This window comes from Pseudophryne corroboree, chromosome 1, assembly GCF_028390025.1.
Source record: "Pseudophryne corroboree isolate aPseCor3 chromosome 1, aPseCor3.hap2, whole genome shotgun sequence".
NCBI classification, from domain to species: Eukaryota; Metazoa; Chordata; class Amphibia; order Anura; family Myobatrachidae; genus Pseudophryne; species Pseudophryne corroboree.
The window spans coordinates 1,249,396,487-1,249,409,520 of NC_086444.1; the positions used below are offsets into that span (position 1 = coordinate 1,249,396,487).

At 49.1% G+C, this 13,034-nt stretch overlaps 1 protein-coding gene across 2 annotated transcripts in view; it reads left to right on the forward strand.

Moving 5' to 3' along the window:
- The window catches only part of LOC134931938 (peptidase inhibitor 16-like), a 246,054-nt gene that overhangs the window by 56,194 nt on the left and 176,826 nt on the right, over positions 1-13,034 (forward strand). For both annotated transcript variants that reach the window (XM_063925842.1, XM_063925832.1), the window contains exon 2: positions 6,206-6,427. In XM_063925842.1, the coding sequence (XP_063781912.1) occupies positions 6,206-6,427 (222 nt within the window). The remainder of the gene's footprint in view (positions 1-6,205; positions 6,428-13,034) is intronic.

The following is a 13,034-nucleotide window of genomic DNA, read 5'->3' on the forward strand; positions in this document are numbered from 1 at the left end:
AGTACACTGGTGACTCTTTTTCTGACGTCTGTGTACATTCTCGGTATCGCCTGCCTAGAGAAGTGGAACCTAGATGGGATTTGGTAACGGGGGCACACTACCTCAAGAAATTCTCTAGGTCCCTGTGAATTAACGGTGGATACCGGACACACGTCTAACACCAACACAGCTGCCAAGGCCTGAGTTATCCGCTTTGCAGTAGGATGACTGCTGTGATATTTCATCTTCCTTGCAAAGGACTGTTGGACAGTCAATTGCTTACTGGAAGTAGTACAAGTGGTCTTCCGACTTCCCCTCTGGGATAACGATCAACTCCCAGCAGCAACAACAGCAGCGCCAGCAGCAGTAGGCGTTACACTCAAGGATGCATCGGAGGAATCCCAGGCAGGAGAGGACTCGTCAGACTTGCCAGTGACATGGCCTGCAGGACTATTGGCGTTCCTGTCTAAGGAGGAGATTGACACTGAGGGAGTTGGTGATGTGGTTTGCAGGAGCTTGGGTACAAGAGGAAGGGATTTAGTTGTCAGTGGACTGCTTCCGATGTCACCCAAAAATGTTTAACTTGTCAATGACTTATGATGAATGCGGTACAGGTGACGTATAAGGGAGGATGTTCCGAGGTGGTTGACGTCCTTACCCCTACTTATTACAGCTTGACAAAGGCAACACACGGCTTGACACCAGTTGTCTGCATTTCTGTTGAAATAATTCCACACGAATAGGTGATTTTTTTGTAATCTGACCAGGCATGTCAATGGCCATATTCATCCCACAGACAACAGGTGTCTCCCCGGGTGCCTGACTTAAACAAACCACCTCACCATCAGAATCCTCCTGGTCAATTTCCTCCCCAGCGCCAGCAACACCCATATCCTCCTCATCCTGGTGTACTTCAACACTGACATCTTCAATCTGACTATCAGGAACTGGACTGCGGGTGCTCCTTCCAGCACTTGCAGGGGGCGTGCAAATGGTGGAAGGCGCAACCTCTTCCCTTCCAGTTTTGGGAAGGTCAGGCATCGCAACCGACACAATTGGACTCTCCTTGGGGATTTGGGTTTAGAAGAACGCACAGTTCTTTGCTGTGCTTTTGCCAGCTTAAGTCTTTTCATTTTTCTAGCGAGAGGCTGAGTGCTTCCATCCTCATGTGAAGCTGAACCACTAGCCATGAACATAGGCCAGGGCCTCAGCCGTTCCTTGCCACTCCGTGTGGTAAATGGCATATTGGCAAGTTTCCGCTTCTCCTCAGACGCTTTTAATTTTGATTTTTGGGTCATTTTACTGAACTTTTGTTTTTTGGATTTTACATGCTCCCTACTATGACATTGGGCATTGGCCTTGGCAGACGACGTTGATGGCATTTCATCGTCTCGGCCATGACTAGTGGCAGCAGCTTCAGCACGAGGTGGAAGTGGATCTTGATCTTTCCCTTTTTTTGTTCTCCATATTTTAATGTGTGGAAATGCCAGTAATATTTTTATATCAATAGCAATGGCCTACTGTACTGTACTATATATATACTGCTCACAAAAATGCAGCACAGATATGGGATGGATACTTGCAGTGACACAGAGCTGCAAGATACAGCAATGGCGTACTGTACTGTACAACTATATACTGTTGGTCACCAAAATGCAGCACACTGAGCACAGATTACAGAGCTTTTCAGGCAGAGAACGTAGCCACGTCCTCTCCGTTCAGTCTCCAATGCACGAGTGAAAATGGCGGCGACGCGCAGCTCCTTATATAGAATACGAATCTCATGAGAATCCGACAGCGGGATGATGAAGTTTGGGCGCGTTCGGGTTAACCGAGGAAGGTGGGAAGATACGAGTCTGCCTCGGACCCGTGTAAAATAGGTGAAGTTCGGGGGGTTTCGGGTCTCGATGAACCGAACCAGCTCATCTGTAATTATATATATATGTATATATATATATACACATACATACACATATACACATATATACACATATATATATACACACACATATATATATATATATATATATATATATATATACACTGCTCAAAAAAATAAAGGGAACACTAAAATAACACATCTTAGATCTGAATGAATGAGATATTCCTATTAAATACTTTGTTCTTTACATAGGTGAATGTGCTGACAACAAAATCACACAAAAATTATCAATGGAAATCACATTTATTAACCCATGGAGGTCTGGATTTGGAGTCGCACTCAAAATGAAAGTGGAAAAACACACTACAGGCTGATCCATCTTTGATGTAATGTCCTTAAAACAAGTCAAAATGAGGCTCAGTAGTGTGTGTGGCCTCCACGTGCCTGTATGACCTCCCTACAATGCCTGGGCATGCTCCTGATGAGGTGGCTGATGGTCTCCTGAGGGATCTCCTCCCAGACCTGGTCTAAAGCATCCGCCAACTCCTGGACAGTCTGTGGTGCAACGTGGCGTTGGTGGATGGAGCGAGACATGATGTCCCAGATGTGCTCAATTGGATTCAGGTCTGGGGAACAGGTGGGCCAGTCCATAGCATCAATGGCTTCGTCTTGCAGGAACTGCTGACACATTCCAGCCACTTGAGGTCTAGCATTGTCTTGCATTACGAGGAACCCAGGGCCAACCGCACCAGAACATGGTCTCACAAGGGGTCTGAGGATCTTATCTCGGTACCTAATGGCAGTCAGGCTACCTCTGGCGAGCACATGGAGGGCTGTGCGGCCCCCCAAAGAAATGCCACCCCACACCATTACTGACCCACTGCCAAACCGGTCATGCTGGAGGATGTTGCAGGCAGCAGAACGTTCTCCTTGGCATCTCCAGACTCTGTCACGTCTGTCACATGTGGTCAGTGAGAACCTGCTTTCATCTGTGAAGAGCACAGAGCGCCAGTGGCGAATTTGCTAATCTTGATGTTCTCTGGCGAATGCCAAACGTCCTACACGGTGTTGGGCTGTAAGCACAACCCCCACCTGTGGACGTCGGGCCCTCATACCACCCTCATGGAGTCTGTTTCCGATCGTTTGAGTAGACACATGCACATTTGTGGCTTGCTGGAGGTAATTTTGCAGGGCTCTGGCAGTGCTCCTCCTGTTCCTCCTTGCAAAAAGGCGGAGGTAGCGGTCCTGCTGCTGGGTTGTTGCCCTCCTATGGCCTCCTCCACGTCTCCTGATGTACTGGCCTGTCTCCTGGTAGCGCCTCCATGCTCTGGACACTATGCTGACAGACACAGCAAACCTTCTTGCCACATCTCGCATTGATGTGCCATCCTGGATGAGCTGCACTACCTGAGCCACTTGTGTGGGTTGTAGGGAGGTCATACAGGCACGTGGAGGCCACACACACTACTGAGCCTCATTTTGACTTGTTTTAAGGACATTACTTCAAAGTTGGATCAGCCTGTAGTGTGTTTTTACACTTTAATTGTTACGATCCAGACACTCAGGTCAGGGGAGATCTTATACTGTGAGACCTGAGTACCAGGACGTAATGCTGGAAAGGGAAAACGGAATGGGAATAGCCCCTGGCGCCCTACCTCCGTTGTCTTACCCGTGCTGTCAGTTCACTCTTGCGAGACTATGGTTTCTTGGGCCCATGGCAGCCACGTTTGAAGGGCGGATTACGTCTGCCCAACTCCGATGCCCCCTCAGGTCTTAATGAGAGATGAAGAGTGAACCGAGGCAGGGTAATAACAAAGGGCCCTCTAACTAAACAACAAGGCCAGGGGCTACTGGCTAACCTGAAACTAAAGTATGCGTGGCTTACCGCCAGGGAAAAGGACAACCAAAATAATCCACTTGTCCACTCTCCTACACGGCACCGCCGAGTACCGGAGAGGACTATGGAAGCGGAAACCTCCGCAAATGCTCCAGAGCAAGAAAACAATACTAAAGCGGCCTCGGCCGCAACAAGCGGCAGAGCTGCCACTCACGAGACCAAGTGAGAACCTCAATCGACTGCCACAGGAAATGAGGACCAGGAGAACTCCTTGGGACCAGGTGACAAACTCCAAGATTCAGGAATTCAGAGAACTGAAGGGACCGGACACAGCAGACCAGGAACAGACGCTCACCAAACATGAGCAGCATGCAGGAAGCTATCACCGGCGTCTGTGTGAGGCACTGAGGAGGCATTTAACAGGGAACCCTCCAATCAGAGTCCAGATCCCAATTACACAAAATGTCGTGCAGCTGCCTTGCTGCACGACCAGAGAAACATGTGTGAACACTTTAATTAATAAATCCCTGCAATGGGGAACGCGGTCCGGCTGTGGCGTCCCCGTTGCTAAGGTCCCAGCGGCTCGACGCACCCGGCGTCCTAGTGTTGCTAGGGACCCGGTGGCTCAGCGCGCACGGCATCCCTAGTTGCTAGGCGCCGGGCAGGCAAGGAGGAGGGTGCAGCGGTAGCGGTCGTCGCTTGGAGACGGACCGAGCGACACCACGGACCGCGGCGACTAACATTAAGTTTGAGTGTGACTCCAAATCCAGACCTCCATGGGTTAATAAATGTGATTTCCATTGATAATTTTTGTGTGATTTTGTTGTCAGCACATTCAACTATGTAAAGAACAAAGTATTTAATAAGAATATTTCATTCATTCAGATCTAAGATGTGTTATTTTAGTGTTCCCTTTATTTTTTTGAGCAGTATATATATATATATATATATATATATATATATATATATATATATACAGTTGCACGCACCTTCCCTATTTCAAATATGGGGGGAGGGGGCGCCAGTCCCTTTGCCAGGGGTGCTCGGGCCTGTAGATACACGCCTGCTGGGTTTGGCGGATGCCGGGAGAACGTTACCGACGTGACTGCATTGTGCCAGCTGTGAGGTTTGGTGGAGGATGATAATGGTATGGGGCTGTTTCTCATGGTTTGGGCCAGGCCCCTAATCTCCAGCGAAGGACAACCTTACTGCTGCAGCATAATAAGACAGTTTGGACAATGCTATGCTTCCATCTTTGTGGGGACAGTTTGGGGAAGACCCTTTTCTATCCCCACATGACTGCGCCCCAGTGCACAGAGCAGGGACTATAAAGACCAGGATGTAATGAAGTTCGAGTTCAGTGGTCGGCGGGATGCTGCCAGAACTTGGACTTTTATTTTTTAAAGGTGCAATCATTTACATGGCTAAATCGTGCCTATTAAATGATTGCCCCTCTAAAAAAATTTCCCCGTTCGGCTGGCATCTTGCACAGGTTTGATGAGCATAGTGTGGAAGAACTTGACTGGCCTACTCAGGCTCTCTGGTGCACCTCATAAATGTACTCCAGGGGTGTGTAGGGGGAAGGTGGCAGTATGGCCAGCAGGTCAGCCTCCTAATATTTATTAGTGTAAACATAGGCAGCTCTACAGTGCAACTATTCATTTTCTTGTCTTCTCTTTCAACCCTTGTCAGTAATCCTTGGCTATTAGCACTATATTCTTTTATGGCATTTTCTCTTCTCAGTTGCTGCAAAACAGATTGTTAAGTTAAATTAATGTAATTTTCCAAATGAATCAATTAATTAAATCAATTAATCAATCAATCAATCAATGCTTTACCTGCCTGCACACTGCATATTCTATCTCCATTCCTATTGGTCCTCTCCTTTTGAATACATTATCTCCCTGGGGTTGTATAGTTTATTAAAGTACCATCCTGTCTGCCAGGGCTGTGCCGCAATGTTCAGTAGATGTGCTGTATTCCTCTGCACTGCTGTGTGTTTGTGCCGCTGCTCTGTTGCTTAGTTTAGCCAGACAGCATTTGGACAATATTGGTGAACAAAACTGTGAGCTGCGAGGTGGTCAAAATTGACTGGAAACGAATGTTATTGATGTTAATAATCCTGTAGGGACAAAACCAGGCCCAAATTACATTATTGTAGTTGTTTTTAGCAATTAAAAATAACAAAAAAAGATCCAAAAACAAAACACTTGAGGGTGGTATTGCCAAAACCGGAAAACAAAACCAAAAGACGGGTGTCTGCGCACATCTCTGATTAAAATGGGGGGCTTCCATAGTGTAAAAGCTTTGTACATATCGGATGAGTAATACAGGTATTATACAGTATATTATGAGTATCAGTCCTCCATGTTTTAGTATTGGGATTCAGCAATGTGTGTTATATGGCATGTGTGGTGAATATCGGGTGTTGTATGACACAATAGAGGACATTACTGTGTTATCAGCACATAGGGACAGTAAGTAACGCCACGCCTTTCTCGTCACAGCGCTGGGACACGACCCTGGAGAAGCTGGCCACCTCTTATGCTGCTAAGTGCATCTGGGAACACAATGAAGAGCGCGGCTTCAGAGGCGAGAACCTCTTTGTCATGTCAGGATCTCACCTGGATGTGGAACTAGGTCTGGATGACTGGCACCGCGAGCAGGACTACTACAACTTCACCACAAATGTCTGTCAGGAAGGACAAATGTGTGGACACTACACTCAGGTATGGTGACCTTACATACAAAGGTGGTGAGGCACTGAACCTAGCAGGTGCCCCATACCTCTTATGCCTCTGGTCAGGTGGTTTTTCTTGGTATAAGCTTTGCAACAGAACCTATATGTTATTCTACTGTGTCATGTTTCTACATTACAAGCTATGCCTCCAACCTCTCATGCCATGTTCTTATCCCATTCCCCCCTTCTACCCTGTACTCCACCCTATCCGCTTACTGCCCCTCTCTTCCCTTCTGCCCAGTACTCCACCCTACCCCACCCTTTTACTGCCCCTCTCTCCCCTTCTCCCCTGTACTCCACCCTACCCTACCCTCTTACTGCCCCTCTCTCCCCTTCTACCCTGTACTCCACCCTACCCTACCCTCTTACTGCCCCTCTCTCCCCTTCTACCCTGTACTCCACCCTACCCTACCCTCTTACTGCCCCTCTCTCCCCTTCTACCCTGTACTCCACCCTACCCTACCCTCTTACTGCCCCTCTCTCCCCTTCTCCCCTGTACTCCACACTACCCTACCCTCTTACTGCCCCTCTCTCCCCTTCTCCCCTGTACTCCACCCTACCCTACCCTCTTACTGCCCCTCTCTCCCCTTCTCCCCTGTACTCCACCCTACCCTATCCTTTTACTGCCCCTCTCTCCCCTTCTACCCTGTGCTCCAGCCTACCCCACCGTCTTACTGCCCCTCTCTCCCCTTCTACCCTGTACTCCACACTTCCCCACCCTTTTACTGCCCCTCTCTCCCCTTCTACCCTGTACTCCACACTTCCCCACCCTTTTACTGCCCCTCTCTCCCATTCTACACTGTGCTCCACAATACCCCATCCTTTTACTGCCCCTCTCTCCCCTTCTACCCTTTTCTCCAGCCTACCCCACCGTCTTACTGCCCCTCTCTCCCCTTCTACCCTGTACTCCACACTTCCCCATCCTTTTACTGCCCCTCTCTCCCCTTCTACCCTGTACTCCACACTTCCCCACCCTTTTACTGCCCCTCTCTCCTCTTCTACCCTGTACTCCACACTTCCCCATCCTTTTACTGCCCCCCTCTCCCATTCTACACTGTGCTCCACACTACCCCATCCTTTTACTGCCCCTCTCTCCCCTTCTACCCTATGCTCCAGCCTACCGCACCGTCTTACTGCCCCTCTCTCCCCTTCTACCCTGTACTCCACACTTCCCCACCCTTTTACTGCCCCTCTCTCCCCTTCTACCCTGTACTCCACACTTCCCCACCCTTTTACTGCCCCTCTCTCCCCTTCTACTCTGTACTCCACACTTCCCCACCCTTTTACTGCCTCTCTCTCCCATTCTACACTGTGCTCCACACTATCCCACCCTTTTACTGCCCCTCTCTCCCCTTCTACCCAGTACTCCACCCTACCCTATCCTTTTACTGCCCCTCTCTCCCCTTCTACCCAGTACTCCAACCTTTTACTGCCCCTCTCTCCCCTTCTACCCTGTACTCCACCCTACCCTATCCTTTTACTGCCCCTCTCCCCTTCTATCCTGTACTCCACCCTACCCTATCCTTTTACTGCCCCTCTCTCCCCTTCTACCCTGTACTCCACCCTACCCTATCCTTTTACTGCCCCTCTCTCCCCTTCTACCCTGTACTCCACCCTACCCTACCCTCTTACTGCCCCTCTCTCCCCTTCTACCCTGTACTCCACCCTACCCTACCCTCTTACTGCCCCTCTCTCCCCTTCTACCCTGTACTCCACCCTATCATATCCTTTTACTGCCCCTCTCTCCCTTTCTACCCTGTACTCCACCCTATCATATCCTTTTACTGCCCTCTCTCCCTTTCTACCCTGTACTCCACCCTACCCTATCCTTTTACTGCCCCTCTCTCCCCTTCTACCCTGTGCTCCACCCTTTTACTGCACCTCTCTCCCTTTCTACCCTGTACTCCACACTACCCTATCCTTTTACTGCCCCTCTCTCCCCTTCTACCCTGTGCTCCACCCTTTTACTGCACCTCTCTCCCTTTCTACCCTGTACTCCACACTACCCTATCCTTTTACTGCCCCTCTCTCCCCTTCTACCCTGTACTCCACCCTACCCCACCCTCTTACTGCCCCTCTCTCCCCATCTACCCTGTACTCCACCCTACCCCACCCTCTTACTGCCCCTCTCTCCCCTTCCACCCTGTACTCCAATCTACCCCACTCTTTTACTGCCCCTCTCTCCCCTTCTTCCCTGTACTCCACCCTTTTACTGCCCCTCTCTCCCATTCTATCTTCCACAACCTACTCCATAAACTCATTCATTCACTGCCCATACACAGCTCTTTGTTTCCTATTTCTCCCACCCTTTCTGCCCCTACTCTTTCCTGTCTCCCCCATTTCTCTCCCTCCTCCTGTTCTCGTACCTCCCAACATGACCTCTCCAGGAGGACACAATGCTCTGCTCCTGCTCTTCCCTCTTACTGTATGATTACCATCACCTGTGCTGTACCCTAATACTGACCCAGTGCTCATACCTATGTCATACCTCCAACATGACCTCTAGGAGGACACAATGCTCTGCTCCTGCACTTCCCTCTTACTGTATGATTACCATCACCTGTGCTGTAACCTAATACTGACCCAGTGCTCATACCTATGTCATACCTCCAACATGACCTCTAGGAGGACACAATGCTCTGCTCCTGCACTTCCCTCTTACTGTATGATTACCATCACCTGTGCTGTACCCTAATACTGACCCAGTGCTTATACCTATGTCATACCTCCCAACATGACCTCTCCAGGAGGACACAATGCTCTGCTCCTGCTCTTCCCTCTTACTGTATGATTACCATCACCTGTGCTGTACCCTAATACTGACCCAGTGCTCATACCTATGTCATACCTCCCAACATGACCTCTCCAGGAGGACACAATGCTCTGCTCCTGCTCTTCCCTCTTACTGTATAATTACCATCACCTGTGCTGTACCCTAATACTGATCCAGTGCTCATACCTATGTCATATCTCCCAACATGACCTCTCCAGGAGGATACAATGCTCTGCTCCTGCTCGTCCCTCTTACTGTATAATTACCATCGCCTGTGCTGTACCCTAATACTGACCCAGTGCTCATACCTATGTCATACCTCCCAACATGACCTCTCCAGGAGGACACAATGCTCTGCTCCTGCTCTTCCCTCTTACTGTATGATTACCATCACCTGTGCTGTACCCTAATACTGACCCAGTGCTCATACCTATGTCATACCTCCCAACATGACCTCTCCAGGAGGACACAATGCTCTGCTCCTGCTCTTCCCTCTTACTGTATGATTACCATCACCTGTGCTGTACCCTAATACTGACCCAGTGCTCATACCTATGTCATACCTCCCAACATGATCCTCTCCAGGAGGACACAATGCTCTGCTCCTGCTCTTCCCTCTTACTGTATGATTACCATCACCTGTGCTGTACCCTAATACTGACCCAGTGCTCATACCTATGTCATACCTCCCAACATGACCTCTCCAGGAGGACACAATACTCTGCTCCTGCTCTTCCCTCTTACTGTATGATTACCATCACCTGTGCTGTACCCTAATACTGATACAGTGCTCATACCTATGTCATACCTCCCAACATGACCTCTCCAGGAGGACACAATGCTCTGCTCCTGCACTACCCTCTTACTGTATAATTCCCATCACCTGTGCTGTACCCTAATACTGACCCAGTGCTCATACCTATGTCATACCTCCCAACATGACCTCTCCAGGAGGACACAATGCTCTGCTCCTGCACTTCCCTCTTACTGTATGATTACCATCACCTGTGCTGTACCCTAATACTGACCCAGTGCTCATACCTATGTCATACCTCCCAACATGACCTCTCCAGGAGGACACAATGCTCTGCTCCTGCTCTTCCCTCTTACTCTATGATTACCATCACCTGTGCTGTACCCTAATACTGACCCAGTGCTCATACCTATGTCATACCTCCCAACATGACCTCTCCAGGAGGACACAATGCTCTGCTCCTGCACTTCCCTCTTACTGTATGATTACCATCACCTGTGCTGTACCCTAATAGTGACCCAGTGCTCATACCTATGTCACACCTCCCAACATGACCCTCTCCAGGAGGACACAATGCTCTGCTCCTGCTCTTCCCTCTTACTGTATGATTACCATCACCTGTGCTGTACCCTAATACTGACCCAGTGCTCATACCTATGTCATACCTCCCAACATGACCCTCTCCAGGAGGACACAATGCTCTGCTCCTGCTCTTCCCTCTTACTGTATGATTACCATCACCTGTGCTGTACCCTAATACTGACCCAGTGCTCATACCTATGTCATACCTCCCAACATGACCTCTCCAGGAGGACACAATGCTCTGCTCCTGCTCTTCCCTCTTACTGTATGATTACCATCACCTGTGCTGTACCCTAATACTGACCCAGTGCTCATATCTATGTCATACCTCCCAACATGACCTCTCCAGGAGGACACAATGCTCTGCTCCTGCTCTTCCCTCTTACTGTATGATTACCATCACCTGTGCTGTACCCCAATACTGACCCAGTGCTCATACCTATGTCATACCTCCCAACATGACCCACTCCAGGAGGACACAATGCTGTCCTCCTGCTCTTCCCTCTTACTGTATGATTACCATCACCTGTGCTGTATCCTAATACTGACCCAGTGCTTATATCTATGCCATACCTCCACACATGACCTCTCCAGGAGGACACAATGCTCTGCTCCTGCTCTTCCCTCTTACTGTATGATTACCATCACCTGTGCTGTATCCTAATACTGACCCAGTGCTTATATCTATGCCATACCTCCACACATGACCTCTCCAGGAGGACACAATGCTCTGCTCCTGCTCTTCCCTCTTACTGTATGATTACCATCACCTGTGCTGTACCCTAATACTGACCCAGTGCTCATACCTATGTCATACCTCCCAACATGACCTCTTCAGGAGGACACAATGCTCTGCTCCTGCACTTCCCTCTTACTGTATGATTACCATCACCTGTGCTGTACCCTAATAGTGACCCAGTGCTCATACCTATGTCACACCTCCCAACATGACCCTCTCCAGGAGGACACAATGCTCTGCTCCTGCTCTTCCCTCTTACTGTATGATTACCATCACCTGTGCTGTACCCTAATACTGACCCAGTGCTCATACCTATGTCATACCTCCCAACATGACCTCTCCAGGAGGACACAATGCTCTGCTCCTGCACTTCCATCTTACTGTATGATTACCATCACCTGTGCTGTACCCTAATACTGACCCAGTGCTCATACCTATGTCATACCTCCCAACATGACCTCTCCAGGAGGACACAATGCTCTGCTCCTGCTCATCCTTCTTACTGTATGATTATTATCACCTGTGCTGTACCCGAATACTGACCCAGTGCTCATACCTATGTCATACCTCCCAACATGACCTCTCCAGGAGGGCACAATGCTCTGCTCCTGCTCTTCCCTCTTACTGTATGATTACCATCACCTGTGCTGTACCCTAATACTGACCCAGTGCTCATACCTATATCATACCTCCCAACATGACCTCTCCAGGAGGGCACAATGCTCTGCTCCTGCTCTTCTCTCTTACTGTATGATTACCATCACCAGTGCTGTACCCCAATACTGACCTAGTGCTCATACCTATGTCATGCCTCCCAACATGACCCTTTCCAGGAGGACACAATGCTCTGCTCCTGCACTTCCCTCTTACTGTATGATTACCATCACCTGTGCTGTACCCTAATACTGACCCAGTGCTCATACCTATGTCATACCTCCCAACATGACCCTCTCCAGGAGGACACAATGCTCTGCTCCTGCTCTTTCCTCTTACTGTATGATTACCATCACCTGTGCTGTACCCTAATACTGACCCAGTGCTCATACCTATGTCATACCTCCCAACATGACCCTTTCCAGGAGGACACAATGCTCTGCTCCTGCTCTTCCCTCTTACTGTATGATTACCATCACCTGTTCTATACCCTAATACTGACCCAGTGCTCATACCTATGTCATACCTCCCAACATGACCTCTCCAGGAGGACACAATGCTCTGCTCCTGCTCTTCCCTCTTACTGTATGATTACCATCACCTGTGCTGTACCCTAATAGTGACCCAGTGCTCATACCTATGTCATACCTCCCAACATGACCTCTCCAGGAGGACACAATACTCTGTTCCTGCTCTTCCCTCTTACTGTATGATTACCATCACCTGTGCTATACCCTAATACTGACCCAGTGCTCATACCTATGTCATACCTCCCAACATGACCCTCTCCAGGAGGACACAATGCTCTGCTCCTGCTCTTCCCTCTTACTGTATAATTACCATCACCTGTGCTGTACCCTAATACTGACCCAGTGCTCATACTTATGTCATACCTCCCAACATGACCTCCCCAGGAGGACACAATGCTCTGCTCCTACTCTTACCTCTTACTGTATAATTACCATCACCTGTGCTGTACCCTAATACTGACCCAGTGCTCATACCTATGTCATTCCTCCCAACATGACCTCTCCAGGAGGACACAATGCTCTGCTCCTGCTCTTCCCTCTTACTGTATGGTTACCATCACCTGT